Source organism: Cyprinus carpio, chromosome A16 (genome assembly GCF_018340385.1).
Source record: "Cyprinus carpio isolate SPL01 chromosome A16, ASM1834038v1, whole genome shotgun sequence".
NCBI lineage: Eukaryota > Metazoa > Chordata > Actinopteri > Cypriniformes > Cyprinidae > Cyprinus > Cyprinus carpio.
The window spans coordinates 2,776,736-2,803,848 of NC_056587.1; the positions used below are offsets into that span (position 1 = coordinate 2,776,736).

General features: G+C 37.1%; 1 protein-coding gene across 2 annotated transcripts in view; it reads right to left on the reverse strand.

The window, feature by feature from the left end:
* Positions 1–26,608, reverse strand: part of LOC109076381 (growth factor receptor-bound protein 10-like) — a 44,792-nt gene extending 18,184 nt beyond the window's left edge. The window contains exons 1-2 of one of the 2 annotated variants that reach the window (XM_042772020.1): positions 26,006–26,608; positions 23,780–23,918 (exon numbers count right to left, since the gene is read on the reverse strand). In XM_042772020.1, coding sequence (XP_042627954.1) covers positions 23,780–23,918; positions 26,006–26,178 — 312 coding nt within the window. In that variant the 5' untranslated portion in view covers positions 26,179–26,608. Of the gene's footprint in view, positions 1–23,779; positions 23,922–26,005 lie in introns of both variants that reach the window. The other variant, XM_042772019.1, reaches the window with a different exon arrangement.
* Positions 26,609–27,113: the final 505 nt, after the last annotated feature.

A 27,113-nucleotide genomic window follows, 5' to 3' on the forward strand; every position in this document is an offset into this window, starting at 1 on the left:
AGAGTTTGACTACTAACCCTAAGGTTGTGGGTTTGAGTCTTGGGCCGGCAATACCACGACTGAGGTGCCCTTGAGCAAGGCACCAAACCCCAAAACGGGCGCCGCAGCATGAATGCCTGACCACTGCTCCGGGTGTGTATTCACGGTGTGTGTTTGTGTGTTCACTGCTGTGTGTGTGCACTTTGGATTGGTTAAACGCAGAGCATGAATTCTGAGTATGGGTCACCATACTTGGCTGTATGTCACGTCACTTCACTCAATACTTAAAGTTCTTTTTCTAAACTCTTAACACAGCAACACACCTACATCACACAATTAGCCAAATAGTTAATTTTCTGTCCAAAACCACATTTTGTTAAATAAATACAAACTCTACATTCCAAAATGCTGAATACCTTTTTCTACATATACTACAGTAACTCTATCAAAACACAGCAAACCCAATTCAAAATAGAGTCATTCGGACAAAACATTAGCACTACTTTTCTATACAATAGGAACATATAGTCGATCATAGCACAGTGACTGTCAAAATACTAACAGTTGATGGCTTTACAAAAAACTTTACTTTCTTGTACATGTTTGACATACATGTTTCAGTTCTACTTGAATAGACAATATAAAAATTCATTGTTTTTTGTAATTTAGTTACCTTCAACTGAAACCCATTTTACATTTTTAAGTGTTGAATGTGTTCATTCTTGGCAACATACAGTACTGTCTAAAACTGAATGAGTCATTACTTTATAGAATGTACAATAGAAAAAATAGGGTCTTCTATGCAGAAATTCAATTGGAACCTTGATTGAAATTGCTTTCCAGTGGGTGGGGGTTGGATGTGGATGGTTCTCGTATGGTAGCTGATGCCAGTGATCAACAAAAATTACAACATACATGGCCTTTGGTTGCTATGCAAGCTTGTTTCCGTCAAAGGATACGTAATTGTGAACTTTTTATCTCACAATTTGGACTTTTATTCTTGGAACTGCGAGTTTACATCTTGCAATTCAGACTTTATCAGAATTGTGAGATAAATTCACAATTGCAAGAAATAAAAGTCAGAACTGTGAAATGAAACACAGTCACAATCACCCTTTACCCTTTATATTCCATAGCTTTCACAGGTTCCACATGTATAAGAGGGAAAAACAAACAAACAAACATAAAAATGCACAGTCCAGCACACATTCTTACCCCTTCCCTTACCTCTTCTTCTCCCTTACCTATCTTCTTCTGATCCAACTACTCCTCATCCTCCTCCAACTATTCAACTCCCTCTCCCAGGCATTATTTTTCTCTCTCTGATTCTTTGTGTTGTTCTGCATCCACAAAACCAATTCAAAGAGGTATTTTTTACTCTATGTTGATGTAATGGAAAGAGCATCAACACCTGACTATTCCTCCAACTGAGACTGGAATCAGCTATTTCTAAATATTTTAGTGATCTGTTACTTAAAAATGCTTATCAGTTGTTTGTATTGTCTTTTTTTTTTCAATACTTTTGAGTTGCTGTTGTTGCAGAAATAGAGGCTTTACACTATATTTAAAGTTTGGAATGTTAGGTCTTCATTTCTGTCGTGCTGTGTTTAAGCATTTGTAAAATAAGATAAGAAAGATCTATGATTTTGGTATTTGGTATGGGCCCACACTAATTTCAAATAATGTGGAATGAATATTCAAACACAGCATCAGAAAGCTACATTAACTTACATTGTGTCTACACCGGATGAGAGCAGCACGGCGCAATGCAGTAAAATACAATAGAACTCATTATAATCAGTGATGCTGTCTTGGATGCAATGTGGCACGAAACGACAAATCTTCAACAGTAAACTGCTGACTCGTTCTATTTTTTAAAGTTCAAATTCGATTTGCAATGCTTTGTCGCACCCAGTGTAGATACTGTACAATGTGACAGCAAAAACATGGCAAGTGTGTAGAAAAGAAAATGTGGACATGGAAAATATATGATTCAGATGTGAAAGGACCGAACCGTTTTGAGTGAGTGAGTGAGTGACTGATACCATCTTTGTTATTGAATACTCGGGTTGGTTCACAGTGAGTTCACAGTTTTAATGTACAAGTTTGTTTTAATTTATTTTCAAGATCTGAGGTAAAATATCTAATGTTGCTTTCACTATGGCTATACAGAAATAATATTCAAACTCACATTAGACACTTTTAACATTTAATAAAGCACATAATCATTACCTGAGATTATCACTGTCATATTTTGTATGTTGATCCTGCCGAAAGGTCACAGAAAACAAAAAACATTCCTAAAATATAATCCCATGTCGCTTATTGTCACGTGTTGTTGTCGCGGGTGGTTAGAACAAAAACTACATGGAAACGATACTTTTTATCATGTTGTGTCTGGTTGGGACACATGGTTTTACAGTTTGATCACCCCCAAAAAATCGAAGTATAGAAATATTAATACTGATAAATCTAATAAATGAATCTTCAATTAGGGATAGTGGAGAGAAGAGATCCAGGCTGGAGATGAGCAGGAACAGTTAGTTGATTTGCATGGCAGACATGGAGATCCAGATTTTTTATTTGCTCATTTGTTTTTAATATTCAACAGGCAAAGTTCTTCTGTATCTAAATGCAAAAATATTCTTAATTGTTTGAATAAAAGACTACTGGGGGAAAAATCTTAATATTCATCTTGTGATTATTTTAACAAAAGCAACAATAATATAATAATTGTAATAATAATAACAAATATATATATATATATAGTATATATATATATATAGGTCAGTGGCCCTTAGCTTGGTATTGTTGGCGGAATTCGGCCTTTGGCGAAAACTGAAAATTGAGGAACCCTGCTCTAGACCCAGTCTCCTCACATCTCCGATTTCCCCTGCATTTCTGCCCTCATTCACACACATCTTCAGCACATCTCTTCTCACTAAGAATGTAACGATTCACACAACTCATGATTCAATTCACAATTTTGATTTCACGATTTGATTTTCTTATGATTTTTTTAAACAAAATGAGATTAAAGACATTATAGAGTAAACAAAAAGGTGTCGTTTTATTGGGCTATTGCTGCATGTTTCTTTGTGAAATTAAAATTTTAAAACAAACCCTAAATCAAAAAGTTACACAAATAAAATACATTTCTTAATATAAACAAACTAAGGCTTCGTCTGTGCTCTTTTCATTTGAAATTAGAGGCAACCACTGAACTTTAATCATGATCCAAACAAAGATGCAGCATACATGTAGCATGAGTAGTTTTTAATCTAAATTAGACTGTATAATTTAGAAATTTGAAGAAAAAACAGAATGGTCTGTCTTTAGCTTTGTGAAACTATACTACATAAAACTGTATATCTGTATATCTCTCAGCAGATGAGCTGAATGAGACGCAGATTCACTCTTTGACAGCAGGTGGCACTTATGAACAGCAATGATACAGTGTTTCCTGGGTTACCGCTGTAAACAAAGCAGAGCTGCGCTTATGAACGCTGCTTTAATGTGCATTGTTCAGAGGCAAGATGAAAAGAAAATACCATGTAAACTTTTCTAAAGAAAGTCATTTCCCCTCAGACATACATTCATATAAACTCCTACACCAATTGTATCGTGATTTGTTTGGCATCTCAACCGATTTATATCGTATATACATATTTCAATTGAGTTCCGACCAGCTCGAGGTTAATTGTTACATCCCTACTTCTCACAGGCATTTTTCCCACCGCATTCAAGCAGGCTCGGGTAACCCCACTGCTTAAAAACCTACACTAGACACCTCACTTGTTGAAAGCTACAGGCCCGTGTCTCTCCTCCCATTCATAGCAAAATCACTTGAATGTGTTATGTTCAGCCAAGTTTCTTCCTTCCTCTCACATAAAAAACAGCTGGACAATAACCGATCTGGATTTAAAAGTGACCATTCAACTGAAACTGCTTTGCTGTCAGTCACTGAAGCATTACAGAGTGCAAGAGCTGAGTTCAAATCTTCAGCTCTCCTTTTTCTAGATTTATCTGCTGCATTCAACAGTGTTAATCATCAAATCCTTCTGTCCACCCTCTCATCGCTAGGCATCACTAGGACTGCACTGCACTGGTTTGAGTCTTACCTCACAGGTAGGTTATTCAGGGTGTCTTGGGCAGGAGAGGTATACAAATCACATCAACTGGTCACTGGGGCTCCTCAAGGATTAGTTCTTGGGCCCCTCCTCTTCTCTACATACACTACATCACTGGGACCAATCATTCAGGCACATGTATTTTCCTATCATTGCTATGCTGATGACATGCAGCTCTTCCTCTCATTTCCGCCAGATGATCCAATGGTACCTACTCAGATTTCAGACTGCCTGACAGACATTTCGGCATGGATGAAAAAAATCATATTGCAAAAACAGCATGATCATGCAGGTTCGCACTATACAACATCAGAAAGATCAGACCCTTCCTTACAAAGCATGCAACACAGCTTCTTGTCCAGGCCCTTGTCATTTCTAAGCTGGACTAATGCAATGCTCTTCTGGCTGGACTTCCAACATGTGCAATCAGACCTCTTCAAATGATTCAAAACGCAGCAGCACGTCTTGCTTTCAATGAGCCCAAGAGAGCCCATGTCACACCGCTTCTCATCTCTCTGCACTGCCTTCCAGTCGTGGCTCGCATCAAGTTTAAGTCATTGGTGCTTGCCTACAGAACAGCCACGGGCTCCGCACCCTTCTACCTCTGCTCACTCTTACGAGTCTTACATCCCCTTCAGAAGCCTGTGGTTGGTAAATAAGTGGTGGCTTGTGGTCCCATCACAGATAGGGGCAAAATCACTATCTAGGATGTTTTCTTTCACCGCACCCTGTTGGTGGAATGACCTACCTAACTCCACTTAGACAGCCGAATCCCTGACAATCTTCAAGAAACAACCGAAAAAAACTCATCTATCCGTGAGTATCTAACTGCCTCCTCACAAAAAAAAAAAAAAAATAAAAAATAGCTTACTATTATAAACAATGACTGAAACCTTGTTTAACGGGCCCTTCTTGTGTTTATTGCCATCTTATGGTAAATCGCTTGTTCTATTCCTCAACTGTAAATCTCTTTGGATAAAATAATCAGGGCCATCACTAAATTTCACAGGGTTTGGGACAAAAGTTTTATGGGTCAGCCCCCTTTGTCAAATTAGCTTCACTTTTATGCCTGCTAAATTTGTATATGTAAAAAAGGAAATAAGTTCTGAGAGCTAAAGCAAAGGGCAAGATTTTCTATAAATAATCAGTGACTTTGCTCTGTCACTCAAACAAAGTTATTGCATGGTTTTAAAACACTTGGATATAGACAAGTCATATGGACTCCTTTTATGTTACCTTTGTGAAGCTTTACAAAATATGATTTTGTTGTATTGAAAGAACTGCTTGGACATCCTTCAAAACATATTGTTTTGTAGAAGAATGAAATGTAGTATGAGTTTAGAATGACATGAGTGTGAGTAAATGATGACAAAAACTATTTCTTTATGTGTTTGAGCACACATGCTAACCACTAAGCTACAACTGTGTCAAGTGTTTGTATCCAAAATGGTCTAAAACAACACAGGAACTTTTTCCATTGCAAATCTGGAAGTCATTGGAATCTTTCAGAGCCCCGAAGAGCCTCCAACGCATAGCTAAATCTCCATTTACTAAGAAAAACAAAGATTAGTTAGCAATCAGATTGCTATAAGCAAATGAATGAATCAGCTCTGAGATGTTCCAGTTCATCCCAAAGTAGATCTATTAAGTTACATAACACAGTTATATTGTCACGCAGGAGCCTTTTTCCCGACAGTGTCAAGAAAAAAAAATAAAATAAAAAAAATAAATTACATATTATGAGAATTCATGTCTTCAGGTTGTTAATTCATCAGTAAGTCAGGTAAGTGATGACACCAGATTGTGACAGACTTGCCATTAATGAAACCAACAAATATTAGCACATCTAGTTTTCCAGTAGGTGATTAAAGCTGTTAAAGGAAAGGAATGGAGTTAACTTTCAGTTCCAGGCTAAGACCCACAATTCCTGTCTTTCCTTTTTTCTAGTGTGCTCATATCTCTGATTCGCAAAGACTATCAACAAGTGTTTTAGGGAATAAAGTGCCAGTTCTCCTCCTCAGTAATTTTCTTCACACTTTTAATTAAAATGAATCTACTGCTTTTTACAGAAGTGTCAGCTTCATTTATGTTCTGAACCATACAGTATGTATAAATAATATGTTTTATATACTGTCTCTGTCCAAGCACCTCTGCAATACTTTTCCCCAAGGCCCCAAGGATTGAAAATCCTGGAAACGGATGAATCCCTGAATGCTATTCTACATACTGCAGGTAGACATAGCTGTAGAGAAGACAACATGTCTATGTGTGTTTGTGGGTCCTTGGAGTCTTGTTTTTTAAATCTGTAAAAATATTCAGAAGAACTAATAGTTTTAATAAAACTCTAGCCTTACATTATATGTCTCAGCATATGTTCACAGTATATTTTAAATTTAAGTCAGTAAATAAATATGAACTATTTCAATATTTATTGTGTGAAAATTATTTATATGACTGCCACACAGTTGTGGTATCATTTTCCCCACAATAAAGAATCCTGCCCTTCAAACAGTCTTTTCAAATGTAAGTGTACTTTACCAAGGGAACAAAAAAGTAACAGTGATGATACATGTGATGTGTGTGATCAGAATATTTTGTATTCTGGATCACTTCCAATCAAGTTGTAATTTTACAAAATGATGCAAAAAGTGTGAAAATATTATAATAATAGCTCAAATTAAGGGTCCACGGGCAAATGTTTTTGTCCCCAAACCACAAAATGCAATCGAACAAACTTTAAGAAAAACAAAATTACAAAAATAACAATTCTTTTGTGACATTTTTATCAAAATAAAGAGGATATGGTAGAAACTTTTTAAAAATATTTTTCAGTAATTATTTACTTCCATATTACACAAAATATATCACTTATTATGTATTATTATGTGCCTTTTGCCTCATGCTGGCAAGCCCTTTACACTTAGTGGGGGTAAAATGCCACCCTCTCCACCTCATATAATTACATGATTTAAAATAAATAAATAAATAAGTGACAGGTTCCCCCTCCCTCCTCCCTTCAGGGTTGCAAGGGCCTTTTAATTAACCAGACTCCTCCTCCTAGTTGTTGTTTTAATAACCAGACTCCTCCTCCTAGTTGCTGAGGGCTGAGGCCTGACTTCACCTCTAATGAGACACTGAGACAAAACCAGAGCAGGAACAATCAGAGGGCACTGGAAAAAATAAATAAAAATGTGTTCCTTTTTTCAACAAGACACAGCTAACCCCTTTATCACTCCTGTCTGCCTGCTTGGGTAACTGTGCTGATTCATGAGTCAAGCGCTCCTTGTTCCATCAAATGCTCCTTGTTGTCTAATTATTGTGTCAGACTGGATTTAACAAATTTAAACAATATTTGTCTTTATATATAGTCATCAATACACCATTCGCAAGTCAGCATAAGCTTGAGGCCTGACTCATCAACAAGCATTTTGTGTTGTATGGAAAAGAACAGATGTGACATTCTGAACTCCTTTTGTGCTCCACTGGAAAAAAAAAAAAAGAAAAGAATTAGAGTTTGGAGTGATATTAGAGTAGGTGGATGATGACAGGTTCTGTGGAAAGTGTGGCTTGACTGAATGGGTGGCTTGATTGGACTCAATTTTTGCCACATCTATTAGGCTAATACTTTCATTTGTCTACAATAATCTAAAAAAAAAAAAAAAGAAGTGATGTGAATGAATGGAAATGATGGTTCTGCATGAAACATTTGTTGGAAAGGCTCACAAACAGCAATTTAATGAAATACCGCACCACTAAAATGTATGGAAGCTTGTTTCCACCACTGAAAAAAAATAAATAAAAAGGTAATTGCGACTTTTTATCTCGCAATTCTGACCTTGTGTCTCAGAATTTCGAGATATCACCACTGGGAGTTATAAAGTCAAAATCGCTTAATATAAAGATGCATTGTGCTTGTTGTAGCCTAAAGTCTGAACTGCAAGATTTAAACTCGCAAAGCAAAAAAAAAAAAAAAAAAAAAAAAAATTATCGCAGTTCTGACTTTATAACATGCAAATGCAACAAACTCACAGTTGTAAGAAAATAATTTTTAGTTTTTTTCCCCTCAAAATTAAGGCCCCGATGTCATTTCAAACAAAATCCAGCCAAAACGAAGTTCGTTTTGAGAGTTCGAAATGGCTTGCCAAAGCAAACTTTCCAGAAAAGGCTGCACTACCATTGGTCCGTGACGATTATGTCATAGGAGATGTGCACTGAGGCTCTGCCTTCTTTCACATGGAACTCTTCTCTGGGTTCATTTCGTCTATCGAGTCCTTGGAAGTGAGATGTTTGCACAGTGGAGATCCGTTTTATAGTAGCAAATTAAGCTTTGCTTTTGATGAAATGAGACACTGACACTGTTTTTCATGTATAATACCGCTAATAGGTTTTAAGCAATATATTGAATAAAGTGCCATGTACAGTAAATGCACGTGATGTGACTTCACGGGAGTGTTCATTTGCAGAGCTCATGCAAACATACCCATGTTGCTATGAACAGATGATTTTTATAAACAAAAAAGCTTGCTGTTTTCTCCGTTTTTTTTTTTTTTTTTCTACCAAGAAGAAAACTCACAGCACATATTTCCATATTCATAGAAATGTTGCTTTCATCAGAGTGGGCAGTGTCGGGATGTTTGATAACAGTATACCACTGCTCACGTATTTCGAACTTCGTTTTACCCCTAAATGAAAAACTAAAAAAATTTTTAAAATAAAATTATTTCTTTAATTCTGACTTTATTTCTCGCAATTGCAAGTTTATATCCCACAATTCTGACTTTATAACTCAAAACTGGCAGTTTATATCCTGCAGTTCTGAGAAAACAGTCAGAATTGTGAGATATAAACTCACAATTGTGAGAAAAAGTAAGAACTGTGAGATTTTTGTTTGTTTGTTTGTTTGTTTGTTTTTTAATTCAATGGCAGAAATGGGCTTCCATACAAATGTATTTGCATTATACCAACATTAATATAATATTTATCAGCCATTACTTTTGGGTAATACTGACAAGTGTCAAACAGACTATAATAATGTCTTCTATCTATTGTGACAAATACAGTGTTTTTGACTAGGACACTCCTATCAGATGACACAACTCCAAAAATGTAACTGCGACCGTATGATTAACCTTGAGCTAAAATAAGCCGGCACTGCCTTTTGGTTGCAGTGAAGTCTCTGGTGGGCCAAAAAGTGCTGAGCTTGCTTCACACTCTTCACACTCACTTTCTCTGACTATAGACTTCACCACACCAAGGTTTCAATGAACTACAAAACTGATCATCATCAAAACACCCCCACACAAAGGAGGAGAGGACAGAAAGAAAAATAAATAAGGTAAAATAAATAAGGATGATTAAACAAACAAATAAATAAATCTCAATAATAATTTCATTACTTATGACTTATTAATACAATGGCTTACAAACATTTTTAAAGCTTTAAGAAGTTTAAATGTTTTTTTTAGATCTAGTAAAAAATGCCTTAAAACACAGTGGAATCAAAAAGACTGTCAGAAATCTTGGATTTATAAAAGTACTTATAAATGTACACAAAAAGTTATCTGGAATTGGGGGGGGGGGATGTAAAACAAAGAAACCAAAAAAAAGTACAATTGTGACACTAATCATGTAAAATTCTTTGAGCAAAAGATTTCCATCCAGTGGGCCAAATACTAAAATTCTGAAATGTAAGTAATTTTTTTTTTTCAATTCAGCCTGCATTTTTCCTGTTATATTAGATGAAAGAAAACAACAACAAACAAACAAACAAACAAACAGACAAACAAAAACAGACACACACACACATTAATAAAAAAAAAAATAATAAAATAAAATAAAAAAAGGTATGAAATGTAATTTAAAGAAAATCATTGTAGTACAGTATTTGGAAATAAATAAATCGTAAATGGTCTAGTCAGCATATTTCTTTGGCAGAAGGCTTTCTTTTTCATCTGGGCCAACAAGCGGAGAAACAGAGAGACTACATATAGATCGCACGGACACTAGCAGTGTGGATGAATCCCTGCCGTCTGTTCCTTTGGCCCCTCATCTCGCTCTCAGCCACACACGTAGGCACCAACAATCCAGTCCTGAATGGACAGCCTCTTTAGCCTTTGGTATCCAACTGAGATAAAACCAAAGAAGAGCCAAATATTTTCCCAATAGAAGCAGGGAATTTAATTGTGTCCTTGGGCCGCAGGGCCGCTCATTCAGCCTAACAGCAGATCATTGTCTGTTTAAGGGATGAAAACCCAGCACACAAAAAGAATGACATCATTACTTTTAAATTAACAGTCATTTCAGGGCAAGCACCAATTCTTCCCATTCATGCCATTCAGACGCTAACTCCTCCTCTTCATAACCAGAGGAACTAAAGGCCATTTGCTCACATGGCAGAGATCCATTTCACAGTTAAAGGATTCACACAGAGATTCTGATTGATGTGTAATGAAATCTAGATATGTATGATGCAAGCTGGGTCACCTTTCTCTAGCTTAACCTTATTCTGTCACATGGCTTGTTAAGTGTAGGAGCATGAAGTGGATATCTGCTGTCCTTTGGAAGTCTCCAAAAGACAATTCACTTGACAAAGACCTACACAAGTGCTTTAGCATCATCCCTAAATTTGAACATGGTCAGACTTTTGACTTTGATCCCATTTTATTTCTGGGCCATGACAAAGACAGGGTTTACATGAAGGAAAATATTTCATGTAAATAAACTGCTGAACACTGTCCAATAAATGTAAGCTTTTCAAACTTTATTTCCATGACTTTAAAGTCTGTAAGTTATGTGAATTCAGTATTAACCCCAAACACAATTTACATTCTTTTTCAAACAGGTTTTAAGAACACTTCCCGAATCCTCAAACTTACACATTTGTTTAATGCATCAGGCTACCCGAAAATGACAATTCTGTCATCATTTAGGTCAGAAACATGATTTATGCAAATATGTGAATGTAGATTCTTCTAGGTACGCAAGATTAATTTGTGTAGTTGCATTTTTACGTTCCAAAATGTGACACCACACGTTGTTTAACATAATACAATACTTACCCTCATGTCCTTCCATTATGGCTTCCATTTGTTCTTTAGAACATGATGTGTGAGAACCAATTAGGTATGACATTAGTTCACATCTGAGGTTTGTGTCATATTTGATGTAGTCTGTTTACTGTATGAGTGGGATGAACAATTATTTGATTTGTACAGAGTCTCAGTCCAGCAGAGTTTAGCTCCAGCCCTAGTTAAATGCACCTGATCCAGCTAATCAAGTCTTCGGAATTATTTGAAAACTACAGGTAAGTGTGTTGGAGACTTGTTGGAACTAAACTCTGCAGGACTGTGGGCCTCCAGGAACTCAGTTTGCCGCACAACAGACAATATTTTGAAAAATGTTTCAGCTGTTTTAGTCCAAATTTTGAAAACCAATGATCACTTTGAATGAACAGATTGAAATGTAAGCATAAAAAGATTGAATGTTTATCCACTCTCCAACCTGTGGAGCACCCTAAGGGGACATGGTGATGGAAACAAACATGAGATTGGAAGAAAAATTTGATTTAAATGCTTTTGTGTTCGCTTGCAAAAGTTTTGCATTCCCCCAAGGAACTGCGTTCGCTCGCAAAACTTTTGTATTCTCGTAAAAAGAATTGCATGTCCCCAAGAAACTCTGCTTTGACTCACAAAAGCATTGGAATTAAATCCTCATACTGTACCTCATATTATTTCCATCACCACCTTTGTGTTCACTCGCAAGAACATAAACTTTTTCGAGGATCACAAAAGTTTTGCGAGCAAATGACAAAATAATTTCAATATAATTTCCCCTCCCATGTCATGTTTTTTGTTTTTTTTTTTTTTTAATCATAATGTCCTTTGCATGCTCCACAGAGTGTAGATAAACTTTCTGTTTATACATCTGTTTATACTTAAATTTTAAACTGTTCATTCAAAGTTATTACTGGCTTTCATAATATGGACCAAAACAGCTGAAGCATTTTTCAAAATATTTTCTGTTGTATCACAGAAGAATGAAAGCCATTGCAAGTTTGGAACGACATGAAAGTGAGTACATGATGACAGAATTTACATTTTTAAATGAACTATTCCTTAAATAAATGTTACGAATTAAGAATGAGCAATGGTCAAAAGCCCAGGCGATGGGATTAATTGTTTTTTCTTTCATGAACAGATGGTGATGTGGGACAAAGATAAAAAAAAAAAAAAAAAAAAAACATATCAAAAGGCTGGCTTGTCTTGCTCTGGCACCACATCAATCAAATTGGTTTAAAGGGTCATATATTTCATTTTCCAACTTGTCAAATATCATGTTTGCTAATGAGGAAAAAATAATGGCATAGCAACTCAATCATCTTCAGATACAACAAACTTCTTTGTCCCAACAAGTACTGAAATATCTGTGAGCCACGTACCATATGATATGAGTTTACTTTTCCCATAAATTTTCAAAATTTCCTCCAAGGATTAAACAGTTAACCTCTGACCTTTTTGAAGGGTCCAGCTCTAAACTGTCATTAACCAGAGTACTTGGATTTTGAATGGGGTGAGGAACCGACTGGAATGAGGTTCTCAAACTGAGCCAGCAGAAGAATGAGGCCAAAGGTGAAAGTGCTTTCACTGTTAATATATGGAATTCTGTACGGTACTATCCACTGTGCTTCACTAAGTCTTCGCACTGGATCTTAGCCAGAGTAACGTTGCCGTCAGGAATGAAAACAAGGCTGTGAGGGATAGAAGTACAGTGTGTTTGATAGATAGTAGTTATTTACCAACATGTCAATTGTTCATCTGATGAAACATCTTTCCAAAAAACTTTGAGTAGACAAAAAACTACTTTTGAAATTTGTGAGTTCTGATCACTGCATGAAATCTAGAATGTTTATACAGTGCATTTATAAGTCCATGTCCTTCTCCACCTCCCTTTTGCTATTTTTTTTCTAGACATAACTACAGCACAAAATTAGGTTGGTTGTTTGAATTTTTCTGTTCAAAATGTTTGCATTCTGACAGAGAAGCACACAGCACTTTTTTTTTTTGGCTTCCCTGTTGTCTCTTTTTTTCTGCCCTTACCAAAAAGTAGTATACTTCAAGTTTATTTTATTAAGTATACTAAAGTAAAGTTCAAGTATATTTAGACTTTTTGTAATAGTAAGTATAAGTCAAGTATACTTAAATGTCATTTTAAGTATATTTCTGAGAAGTACATAAAGCCCATTTCTGAGAAGTACATAAAAAGTAAACTAAAAGCATACTTTCCTATTTTTAGTTTAAAAGAAGTATACTAATAGCACACTTGAATAAACTTCTTTTTCGTAAGGGTGTCCTGGTTTTTTTTTTCTTTTTTTTTTCTCTCAAAGACATGCATTCCTGCACTCCAGATGAGAGCCTAAAGCCTGATTGCTACGTGCCATATGCGTGACCTACATGAATCCAGCTGCTCTATGCTGACAACTCTGAGCTCCTCAGCTATAAGTCTTCAAAATGCTGACAAAGCAGTTCAGGGCAGAATCACTAACCCTGGTGAACAGGAAGGATTTATACAATAAGAAAAACAGCAAGGAACTAAGAATCATTTACAGATATTAGTTTGAAAACTATGTGCTGTATCTCTACAGTGTGGACCTTCCAGTCTAGATTTATTAAATATGACCATGTAAACACATATGGAATCATATTTCTCTAGTCCCTTATAGTTCAGTGATATTTAGAGGTTACAACGTGACAGCAGGTCATGTTCAGGAATATGCCATAGTCTCTGGGTCAGGGAATCAGGTTGGGGTGTTTTTGGGTTCACTGGGGTCAAGATACCTTTAGGACAAGGTTTTATTGGCAGCGTGCACTCTATGGCTTGTTTTAATTGTTGTCCCTTCTGAAGGAACTGCTTAAATCACTGTTCTCGGTCACAACTGTACTTAGCAGCCAGCAATCCAGGCAGGTTGTGACTTGCTCAGTGGGCTAAAGGATAAAATTGGCTCTTTGACTCTGGAGAAGCCTTAGACTAACCACAGCCTGGCCAGTCTCTAAGCCAGCATCTGTCAACAGCTCTGTTGTGACTGGTATTAGCCCAGCAGAGAGTACCAAATCCACTTCCCAGATTTTATGTCCAGGAGCTCACCTGGATGTGTGATGTGACACGTACACACACACCACCGGCTTAAACTGGCACGTACTGCATCATCACACGGGTGACCAGGAGGGTGAAAAGCTATCTGTAATATACTTAGGTGTTACAGTTCATCCTTGCTATGTAATTTAGCTGCAATATAATAGGAACACCTGACACACATTTCTCAAAATAACCTTTCAGGATCCTACACACAGCTCAGATCTGAGCTAATTTTTTCTGGATCATATAATTTCTATCTTCTAAGTTACATGTCACATAGCAACCCTGCATTTCAAAAAAAGTTCCAAATGTATAACCATGGCAGTACCTTATTATCACCTAATCTATGTTGGAGCACAATTTAAAGGCCATGGTATATGAATATTTATTGTTAGAATAAAGTTACACTTTATTTTGATAGTCCACTTTAGATATTCTAATAACTAAAAGTAACTTAGTCAATACTTGTCAACTAACTCTCATTAGATTATTAGTAGACTGTAAGGGTTAGGGTTAGTAGAATTAAGATTGACATCTCCAAAAAAAAAAAAAAAAGAAATGAAATGAAACTTGTTTGTAGATTATAGCTATATAGGTCACACTTTATTTTGATAGTCCACTTTAGACATTCTGCTGACTGTAAGTAACTTTGCAACCACATGTCAACCAGTAATTAGAGTATTAGCAGACCCTGTCTGCTTAATATTTAATAAATAACACTTTATTTTAATGGTCACCCAACAGACATTATAAAGACTATAAGTATCTTTGCATGGACATGTATCATGGTAGTACTCTGGTATTCTTGGAAGTGCTACGGTGTACCATACAATACTATAATACATAAATTTTAGTACCTTGTTATATTTCAAAGTACAATAGTATTACCATCCGATAACATCAGTGTACCATAGTACTGCCACAGTTTTACTTAGTAAAAAGTATTAACTTGGAAATGGCAGTGTTGTAATACCATGTTTTCAGACATGTACCACAGTATTCTTTGAAGCACACTGGAACACAGTGTATAAATACCATGGTATATGCATACTATAGTCTGTGCCATGTTCCAAGGTTTACAGTATATTAAAGTACTGTGGTATTACCATATGATTTTATGGACATGGTACTGAAGTAATACCATTTTTGGATAAGTACCATACTATGGTATTCTTTCAAGTACCATGGTACCATGGGTTTATACCAAATAATTATGGAAACAGCGTGATTTTATGAACATTGTACTATGGTAACAGACTACAATGAATGTTTTTTGGTCATGCATTAAGGTTATACCAAGGTATTCTTCGACATACACTGGAGTACAGTGTAAATACTATAGTAATCACAAAGTACCATGTCTTACGTGAAAGCAATGTGGAAATATGTTTTTGAACATATTTTTGAGGGCATATTTCTTATACTGGTCCTTTTATCTGTCAGAATATGAAACACATGGAACTCTGTTCTGAGCAAACAAAGTCCCGAGGCTTCTCAGAATACCAGTGGTTGTATTTACCCCTCTAAGACCATGAGATCAACCAGTTGTGAGCTCAGTGCACAAAGCTGGTGGATCAAAAAATGGATTACAGCACTTCCCTGTAATAAAGATCCACACTGTCTTGGCATCATAGGGTGACATGTTTGGGTGAATGGTGTGATAACCTGCACACACATAACATGGCATGTATGGTGGTGTAACCACAACTCGCTAAACATTTAAGGTGGCAAAACTTTTAGGTTCAAGCCTTGCAAGATTGTAACCACTGGAATAATAGCTACAATGGTAAAAGGGCCTTGGAAAAATTATGATCACATCACTTAAACCACACTTTGTAAGGAACGCTGGCTACATTGCATGTGTAGTGTAAATGCTGATATATGACAGCATCAGAGCATTGCATACTAATGAAACATGAAATCATTGCACCAAAAAAAAAAAAAAAAAAAAAAAAAAAAAAAAAAAAAAAGCAGAAGAAATATCTACAGGTTTGGAACAATTCATTGAGTTCTTCACTAAACCAACTTGTTCAAAAATGCAGATTAATTCAGTAACAAAACAAGTGGCTGTCTTTATGAGTGAGTTATTGAATCATTCACTTAACTGAATCTCTCAAAAATTTTGATTCCCTTATGTACAAAACACCAGTACTGTCTTGATGTGCAACTGCTCTGCAATGGCTTTGTTGGTAACTTTGTCTATTGACAGAGCAAAAATAGACAAAGTAACTAGAAATATTGTATATGTGTAACATTTAGGTTGTGGAGAGAAGAAGAAATGGTGAGGTGAGGATCTATAGGTGTAGAAACCACACAAAGGAGGTAATCTAACAGAAACAGAAATGCATCAAACTGAAACTGAAAACAAGTCTATATATACACATTGAAACCAAGAACTAAACAAAAAACATGATAATAATCATAAAGCAGGGAAGCTATTAAGAACATACCATACTTAAAAACCAAAGCTGCATTCCAATTAACAGGGTCCCTACGCAGGGCGATGGAAGAGTATATGGACAGGCCCTCGATCCCTCAATTTTGACAAAGGAGGCAAGTCAACTCATATGTACACTTCAGGCCACGTACCACAATGCAACATGATTGTGACATCACAGCAGACTGCTTAATTTACCACCATTCCACACAACACAAGACTTATAGGCATATGGAAAATCAGCTGACATCACTTAAATAGGTTCTGGCAGGTTAACAGCACAGATAATTGTTATATGAACGTGTTATATTCTTTTTGCAAATATGGTTATTTAAGGACAGTATCTTGGACACATTAAGTTCTCATTCATTAACTACTGTATGGGTCACATGTTAGCCAACAGCATGAATGCGAGTGTGCAAAATATCAGTTTGGCAATCATGCTGTAGGTCTGAATATCAGCTTGGCTGTGATTACCTGCTCTGATATTTGGAACAACAGCCCTTTTGCTTGTGTGACATTGCTTAAATATCACCTCCTGCTGTGACAAAAACAGACACATCTACAGCATACCCAACACAGTAAGCATTTCTCCTCATCCTATTTCAAGTTGTGCCGTATCGTGTGGGCTTGATGAGCCTGCAAGCCCTTCCCAGTTCTGGGTTATTTCCAGCAGCTTACCTCACTCTAAAGTAAAAATGCATCAACACATTAAAGTGAGGTAAGATACTATTAAGCATATTGCTCATCCCCTTATTTAAGTTCCAGGCCTTTTCGGCGGATGCCAGAACCTGATGTCAGTGAGTGCTTTAAATGGATTAAAGCCTACGGGTTACTCTGTCTCTGTCACTTTCTTTCCCTCTCTCGTGCTGTTGTTGTGTTTGTGGGTGGAAGATTCTAGAATGGAATAGAACCTATTAAGTCTGTTACAAATAAACTTTAAACTTGAGTGTAGAAGACACATGGAATTTCTGAATTTGCAGAGCCATGCAGTGCTGTCAAAGCGACTGCTGGCTTGTGGAAGCACTCTGGTTCGCGTGCCTTCCATGTGGTATCTGGGAGAGCAAAGGGGGCCTGTCAGAAAGTGCCCGCGGCTCGGAAAATTCTGTAAACACAAAACGTCTTGTTTCTTACCAGGCAAGGAGTCCATCAGACATCTGCACTTCTTTGAGCGTGCATTTGAGAAAAACTATCCAGGGGGTGCAAACCAGAGGCAGCTGTGGGAAGGTAACATGTAAAAGAGTCCAGAAACCAGCTTCATATCACATGTAATTTTTAGAATGCACTATGTTGCCTCTATACAACACTCAGCCAACACATACAGTTGTCCCAAAGTGTATTTGAAAACACAAGCCAAACTATGTACAGTATGATGGCAGGAATGTAACAGCATAAATAGCAATTAATAGTTTCAATGTGGCAAAAAAATAAAAAATAAAAAAAAACTATGGGACTCAGCAGAGGACTGTCAATGGTTACACACATTCTTCCAAATATCTTATTTTCACTTAAATTAAATGTGAAATCAAATAACCGGCAGTTCAAATTAAAAGTATGCTCAGTTGCTCATGGTGTTCCACAGGGGTCAGTGTTGGTTCCACTTTTATTTTATTTATGTTATTTATATGTCACCTCCTGGTAATATTTTAACACTAATGGCATTAATTTTCAGTTTTACTCTGATGGTACAATGTTGTACATAACTACAAAACCCAATATGTGACATCCCCCCAACTCACTAAATGTTTGCAGGACATTAACATATGGATGACTAAGATTTTCTTAGAGCATAATACTAACAAATCAGAAGTCCTTCTTGATGAGTCTTGGTCTAGTTTATATAAAACTCAATCTTTTGCTCTGCTTAATGATAACTGGACAGTTAATATTTCCAACCAAGTGGAAAGTCTTGGTTTTATATTCAGTGGTTTGCTTTGTGTGTGTGTGGTTCTAATACTAATATTTCATGAATTGTATTTTTTTATGTTATCGAGTGCAGCGTTAGTTGAGTCAGGCCATGTAGGCACAGTGCTGCGACCAACTGACATGGTCAGCTGTAAAATCGCTCCAATCACTACCATTCTCCAATTAGATACGGGACATATATATGTGGCATTACTGCTCAGTAAGGATGCTCAAACTGCTCGCAACCCACCCTCCCTCCACATTATAAGCATAAGCATATTACTGTGCACCTTCTGGTTGTCGTCTTCTTTTGTTTCAGATCACTAAGGCTTTCAAGTTCTGGCTGGCATAGACCCCACTGCTGAGAGTCAATCATCTTCATAGTCAAGCTACAGTACAGACGTCCCACTGCCACATCTACATGATTACCGCTGTTTGCCTTTAAAGACATTAGTAAGTGTCTTAATTGTCTATGTATTTCCAAGCTCAATAAACTCAAGTAACTTGCCAAGTGGTTCTGTCTGAAATGTAATTATTGCCAAATTCCATTAATCATTTCTCAGCGTAGCACTGAAGATTTTATTCATGCTTTGGTAACATGTGTCATGGTCCTGTCTTTTCCCCTGCCTGTTTCTCCTGTGTTTTTCCCCATGGACTCCATTACCTACAATCCTTCACACTCTCTCACCTGTCCCTTGTTATTCATCACTTCCACTCTGCCACATTCCCAATCACCAGCCTTCTAATCACCTGCACATGTTGCTGCCAATCAGCACTCCTATAAAGCCACTCACACTCCCCAGTATCAGTGTCTGGTCTCAAGGTTGCTACTAGTAACTCTTGCCTGACAGCATTTACCTACCTGTGTTCTCTTGAGCTCCCATTGCTCCTTCACCCTCTGTGAGACAAGGAAAAACACGTTTTGCTTGCTCTGCTAAGTTCCAATGCCTATTGTACTAAACTGTTAATACTTACATTCTCTTGCTGTCTTGATCCTCTGCTCCTCATTTTAATAAAGCCATTGCCACTTACCTGAGTGTTCCCTGTGTGTGTTGCTGATAGAAGACCAGAACAACAAAATGAAGCTGGAAGTAGCTTCCATCAACGTGGCCCCGAAGGATGATAACAGCCCTTCTGGGGCTACCATATTTATTTTTCAAAATGGCCAGGAATTAGAGGACTATGTACTGGAGTTTGTGGACAAATGCCATCTCTCCACATGTGACAGTCTCACCTTAATGGAATGATTCTGGTGCGGGCTGGACGAGGAGATACGATTCGTCATGCCCAGAGCTGACCCATGCTGGAAAATTACATCAGGTTCGTGTTCTATATAGATGGATCAGCGTTTACCATGGGTAAACAGGAGTCCGGTCCAGAGTCATCACCTGCCATGGCCTCCAGCCCAATGTCAATATCTGTCATGGCCGCCATCCCAGAGTCTTGTCCCGTCATGGCTGGCGTTCCAGAGTCTCGTCTCATCATGGCTGCTGTTCCAAAGCCTTATCCCATCATGGCTACCATGCTCAGTGCACCAATGTCAGTCCGAAGGTATCCGAGAGTGGCTTCCAGGTTGGAGGATCCAACCCCTGGTTTCAGCCAGAGCAACAAGCATCCCAAGGTCCTCAGACCTACTTACCTCAGAGACTGTTCCCCTGGATTCAGTGCTCCCTGTAATGGCATTCACCATTTTATGTGTTTGGGCCAGACACACCACCGCAGTTCTCCTAGAGGTGGCAGCCTCCTCTGCAGAAGCACCAGAGGTGGTGGTGTCCGTGCCAGTCCCAGAATCCATTCCTGAGCCCACTCCGGTCCCTAAATCCACTCCAGAGCCTGCTCCAGCCCTTAAGTCTGCTCCAGTTCCCTCGTCATGGCAGGAGTGCAGTTCCCTGTTCCAATGGCTCTAGTTCCCTCGTCATGGCCAAGAGTGCCTATATCGCTAATATATTCCTGTGTTCCATGAGTCTCCAGGGCCTGTCTGTTCCCCTGTCTGGTTCTCTTTTTTCATGGACTCCATTACCCACAATCCTTCACACTCCCTCACCCGTCACTTGCTATACATCACCATCCGCTCTGCCATGTTCCCAAACACCAGCCTTCTAATCACCCGCACCTGTTGTTTCCAATCAGCACTCCTATAAAGCCACTCACACTCCCCGGCATCAGTGTCTGGTCTCAAGGTTGCTAATAGTGACTCTTACCTGATAGTGTTAGTGTTTGAGGTCCCGTTGCTCCTTCGCCCTCTGTGAGACAAGGAAAGACTCGCTCAGCTAAGTTTCATTGCCTGTTTTACTAAACTGTTGATACTTACCTTCTCCTTCTCTCATCATTTTGATCCTTTGCTCCTCATCTTAATAAAGCCATTGCCACTTACCTGAGTGTTCCCTGTGTGTGTTGCTGACAACATCACAGATTGATTATTGTAAGTTTTCTTTCTTTTATTTATTTTTTTCTGAAAAACAAGTTCATTCAGAACTCAGCTGCAAGGATTGTTACATAGTCACATAACTGTAGACACATAACACTTATTCCTTTGGTGCTCGGGCCGAAATTGTGAAATTCTTTACTTTTGCATACTCAGTAGATGGATTCTGTTTCACAGTTTAAAAATTAGATTAAAATTAATCTATTGTTTAGAATAGCTTTTAGTGACCTGATTGTTTGATTTGTATGTTATGTTTTTTCAGCCACTAGTTCTAATGCCTCACATCATGTCTACCCTGGAAGCGACCAATGTTGCATCAATATGCGATGGCCTTGAGATTTACACTGGAAGTATCAAGCTGCACATTACTGTAGAATGATCCCTGATTATATACAGTAGCTGGACATCCAAAATGTTGCTTCTACCGCCGCCGCGGCGTCTGCAAAGTGCATTTGCAGCTTTTGACCGCTGAGTGCCGCTTTAATCACAGGTTTTCAAACAAGCGCATCAAAGCACATTTTCGCAAATAGACGTCAGCTTTGCCTCACCGAAGTGTTATATTTGATTGCAGTCGGGGAAAATGAAAGAAAAAATATTTAATATTCACAGATGAAAGTTTAGTCCTTATGAAGATATGTGCGTTTCTTAGAACGAATTCAAGCAGGATAAATCTCAAGCCTATTAGCCTGTGCTTATATTTTCTCTACACCATATTTTAGATTAGATACATTTAAATAGTGTGCAGTATTATTTATATAATATGAATTATGTGTAACATTATTAAAAAGAAAATGTGGTTTACTTTGCATCGGAGCATTAAAAGTGATAGCCTATTGTGAGCTAGGCTTGCGTGTTTTATAAATTATTTTCTTTATTTTAGTAAAACGTAAGGCAAGACCATTGGCTGTGAGGTGGAGATATGAAAATTATTAGTCAGAAGCTAATAAATATAATACATTTAGAGGGCTTCTTTTTAAATTACTTCTATGGTCTTTTTGTGTTTTTTGGGGGGTGGGGGCAAGACAGTGGTCACTATAATATTCTTCAGAATTTTCTACTTTTGTTTTTCATGGAAGTGAGAAAAACGTTGGTTGGCACCACAGCTCTAACAAAAAGGAAGTTATACATGTCAAAAATATAAAAACGGCATAACAATACAGCGCTCCTAATGGCACACTCTGGTTAATCAGAATGAAGGTGATTTAATTCTGTCGTGTTGAGATGTGGTGCTCACATCCTTTGTAAAAACAATGCTGGGTCACAAGTTGGAAGGCCCTACATTAAATATGATCTCATTTCCCATGTTCAAATATAATTCACATTCAATTCGCATACAACAACAGGCAATGTGCTTGATATCTTGATTACATTTATGGACATCATCAGTCACTGAAGATTTGTCAGCTGTTTTAAATTACTTCCAGGCATTCTTCCAGATTGTTTTCTCTTTTGAACAGACCAAAAGCCTTCTCAAGCACTTAGATTCCTACTGGGTTCCATCCACAGGACAATAAAAGTTTAGAAAGAGGGATTAGGGTAATTTATTAATGTCTGTAGTGATTTTTACAGTAACATGGGGGCCGTGTTACGGTAACAGACCATGGCCCCATATGGAGGTGGTTAGCCTGGAGCAATGACAGGGCTTTCAAGGAATATATCAGGGCCTCAGTCCGATAAGATAGCTATACAGTACACACATGCACACAACAGATGCTCTCACGCATGCACACACAGTGATCCAAACAATGTACGCGCAATGTATACAAATACATACAGGTGCCGGCACATCATCACAGACACACGTGCACATATGACTATGTTAAAAATTACAAAATCATGGTCTAGCATTGTGGTGCATATGGCATATGTTTAGATATGTTATATGGTGGTCCTTATATGTGGGCAATTGAGTTCAAATCTGTCTTCAATCATTTTCTGTTCACACCTCATTTCTCAATATTTTCTTAACACATCCCATCTGTCCTATTCCGTTAACATTTAAAAGTCCATTAAATATTCCCATAAGGATTTTATTTCATTTTAGATATAATTATGGTTTAGGGGACATGTGGACATAACTTTTTATTACTACAGTAAGTGAGGTGTAAGTTTTACTGTAAGAATATATGAGTCACACTGTAGAGGAAGTGACACTGATTCTAGAAATCAGTGTCTAGAATAAACCAAAAAAGCAATACACTGCATTTCACCATGATTGAAATTACAACACCCATGTTGTCCTAACAGTAACATCTACAAATATAAACAATCTTTGAAAAGACTTTCAAAATAACACAAAATAAAAATTTTACCCAACCTTGATGTTGTTCCAACCAAGTGTAATTTCTCCATGGAACACAGAAAGAATTTTTATTTTTTTTAAGAATCTTTCTGCAGCTCCACAAATGACAGTCCATACTGAACCAGTTCCTCAAAAACCACAACTAAATAAAACAGATTGAAATTTAAGCTGTTTTTCCCTCTCTAAAATATAATTTGCAATTGCATTTTTGGATTCATGCATGCATTTTTTTACTGCTACTTTTATGCTGTTTTGTGATTTTTGGAGCATGAGACCGGACATTTTGAACTAATGTTTTATGAAAATAAGTTTAAAACACAAATATTCTTCAGAATTTATCAATTGTGTTTCAAGGAAGAGAGATAATTACGTTGTGTTGGAAGGACATGGGGGTGAGTAAATAAATAAAATAAAAAATTAAATTTTTGAGTAAAAAAGAGAGAGAGGAATTAGAACAAAGGGTCTCTTACATATTTCCCTGAGGGCTGACACTGAGGAAAGGAGCCAGAGCTGAGCGTAGGGGAACTCGCAGGGCTGCAGAGCTCAGGAAAGGGGTTGGGTATGGCAGGTAGAGAGGACGTTCGGTACTGTTGTTCCTCTTCCTGAAGTCTTCTGGAGGAATAAAGAAAAATCTTAGATTTACGGTTATATCACGGACATGAAATGAGCAAAGAACCTTTTCTCTCAACCTTTAACTGTGGGCATTACTGCCGGCCTAGAATGGCTGGTGGCTGGTGGCAACATTAGCATTTTGGGCCATTTTTTGAAGTCAGTAGATAAGGAGTCCTTTTGAAATGTGGACTTAAGAGAAAAACTGAAACACACACAGACATTCATGCTGTAGATTTGAAAGCATGAGGGAGTGTGTGATATGGAATTCTGACCTGAACTCAAGTCTGAACGGTAGCCTCTAAATGAACCTTTGCTTGAGTGAACCCTTGTTCATGAGCTCGTTATGCTAAACTTCCTGCTCTGATCTACAGCCAAGAGGGAAAAAGATGCTCAACCAAATGGAACCATGTATTCTCAGAGGTTTCGGTACAACAGAGCATGGAGCAATGGAATAACAGGAATGCCACTCTTGATGGAAACAAAGAAAGCCAAGCTGAAAAAGAGGGTAGTGTTGTTTTGGAAATTTCTTTGACGTTTTAATTTAATTTACACTGCTTTGTTATTTCTTTGAGCAAAATGTGCTGTGCGTATATTAAAATGCATCCCACTTTTATTTTTACAATATATATATATATATATTTTTAGCTAAATAGCACAATAACAATGCAAGTATAATCTGAAAACTAACATTTTTACTAATTTCTCATCGATTTTCATGACTTTTGAGTAATTAAAAAAATTTAAAAGGTGATTTTTAGTGTATAAAGTCACTAGCAACATGTTCCCTTAATGTTTACCAGCCATAAACTGTCAAATACTTCATCTTGAACTCTGCATCGATTGTTTTATAAATTTCAGACCAATTTACTTCATAACTCTTTCCTTGCCAAGTTTTTTTTTTTTTTTTTTATAAATAAATCATTTTGGTCATTTTCACAAAATTCCTGTGGCCCACAGAATATTTTGATGCATGAATATCTGAAAGTACAGAGCCTCTGCCAAACACCCCCCCCCCCCCCCCAAAAAAAAACAAAAAAAAACATGCACTCTTGTTTCTACCCATGGCCTATTGGAAATACGTGTCTCTACACTCATTAAACAAGTAATTCTTTTTTTGTTTTTTAAGATTTAATTCATAGTAAAATTACAAATCAAATTGAATAATCCTTATGTGTTTTAACTGAATAATTGAACAATTAATCAATTATTCAATTGAAATACATAAGGATTATTCAATTCAATCATATTTGGAATTTTACTATTAATTAAATTGTGTAAATCTTAAAAAAGCTTACATTGATTGATTGATTGATTGATTAATTGATTGATTGTAGCTGCATTCCTACAAAACTCAAAAAATGTACCTTAACATACAAACCGCTGCAGTTGCCAGTTGAAATAAACACTAGAGGCAGGCATTAAAATTCTGATAACTTTTATTCCTTTTCACACAACGTATGAGTTACAGGGCCAGAGCCTAATTTTCGCACAATTCCTTGCACTGGATAATATTATGTTATGACTTCAGAATGAAATTATGATACCCATCAGATTAAGCTTTATTAACAAGTACACCTACACCAACCCTAATCCTACCCTTACAGTAATTAGTGTTGATCAGTGTGAGAGAGTTAACGCAATATTGATGTGCACATGCACAGTAAGCCCTGGTAGGACAATCTGACATGTAGGATAAAATGTCAGGACACTGGATCGGATTCAGAATGATAATCAAAACACAGATGTGTTTTGTAACATTAGGCAGTTTTGATTTATATGCTGTTTAATGTTTGATGATCACATTATTTTACATATGCATCTGATTACATAATCAGTCCCTTGTTTCTGTTTCTTCTTTGCCTGTGTTTGATTCCGAGATAACAGTGAAAACATGCAAAGCCAGTTCTGTCGTTAAAAGCGTCAATGGTAAATTTCTTGCTTTGAAAGTGTGTTATCTTTCTTTAAAATAAATGCCACTTTGATGTTTTGTTGTCTAATACAATGACTTTCATACATGTGGCATTAGAGTCCAAATCCTTTTTGGGGCCACAGTGTGTGTGTGCATATATGTGCAGGGTTTTTACCTGACAGCGAGGATGTGCATGGGCTGGGACCGGCACAGTCTCTGGTGTTGGGAGGTGGGCTGGGCGTGTGTATGATAGGCGGCAGGCCGGGGTGGCTGGCCGTTGTGCAGCAGTGAAGTGGATTCTGTCTGCACACTGCAAGAAGTATACAGACTCTCAAAGGATGAGTTCATGTCATTTACAAGAGCCTCCAGATCCACGTCATCCTCTTGCAGGGAGAGAAGGAGTAAGAAAAATCACTATCAGATATACTAAATATCAAGTCTGTTAGTTAATTAGTTTCCTTTTATAAGACAAGTATAAAATGTTCACTAAAAGGATGCTGCATCAAGCAAAATCATAATGTGCCATCCTTCTGCAAGAAGTCCCTACATGTGATCTAATGTAATTATTTGTCCTCTGCAGGTGCTGAGCAGTAATATGGAGAACAGGTATTTTATGTCACAGCCATTACTTTGCTGGGTATTTTATCATACCTGTGACATAGTATTAAGCAAAAGGTATCTTGGACTGCACACTATAGATGCCCTTAGGAACAATTCTACTCATTTTCTGCTATAGGACAGGAAGAACTGTATAAACTTGTCAAATCATCAAAACCTACAACATGTATGTTAGACCCTATTCCATCTAAGCTACTAAAAGAGGTGCTTCCAGAAGTCATAGATCCTCTTCTGAATATTATTAATTCATCAATGTCTTTACTATATCTAACCAAAACATTAAAAAAACCTGATAAGCCTCTCATTTGAAAAAAAAAAAAAAAAATAATAAAAATAATTCTTAATAAAGAATTAAAAAACACAATTCTAGAGATTAAGTTAATTACAGACTGTTCTCAAATCTCCCTTTTCTGTCAAAGATTCTAGAAAAGGCAGTATCCTCTCAGCTATGTTCCTTCTTGGAGAGAAATGGTATCTCTGAGGATTTTCAGTCAGGATTTAGACCGTATCATAGTACTGAGACTGCTCTTATCAGAGTTACAAATGACCTGCTCTTATCATCCGATCGTGATTGTATTTCTTTATTATTGCTACTGGATATTAGCACTATATGCGTCTGCCACTATTGACCACAGTATTTTTTTGAGTATACTACAAAATTATGT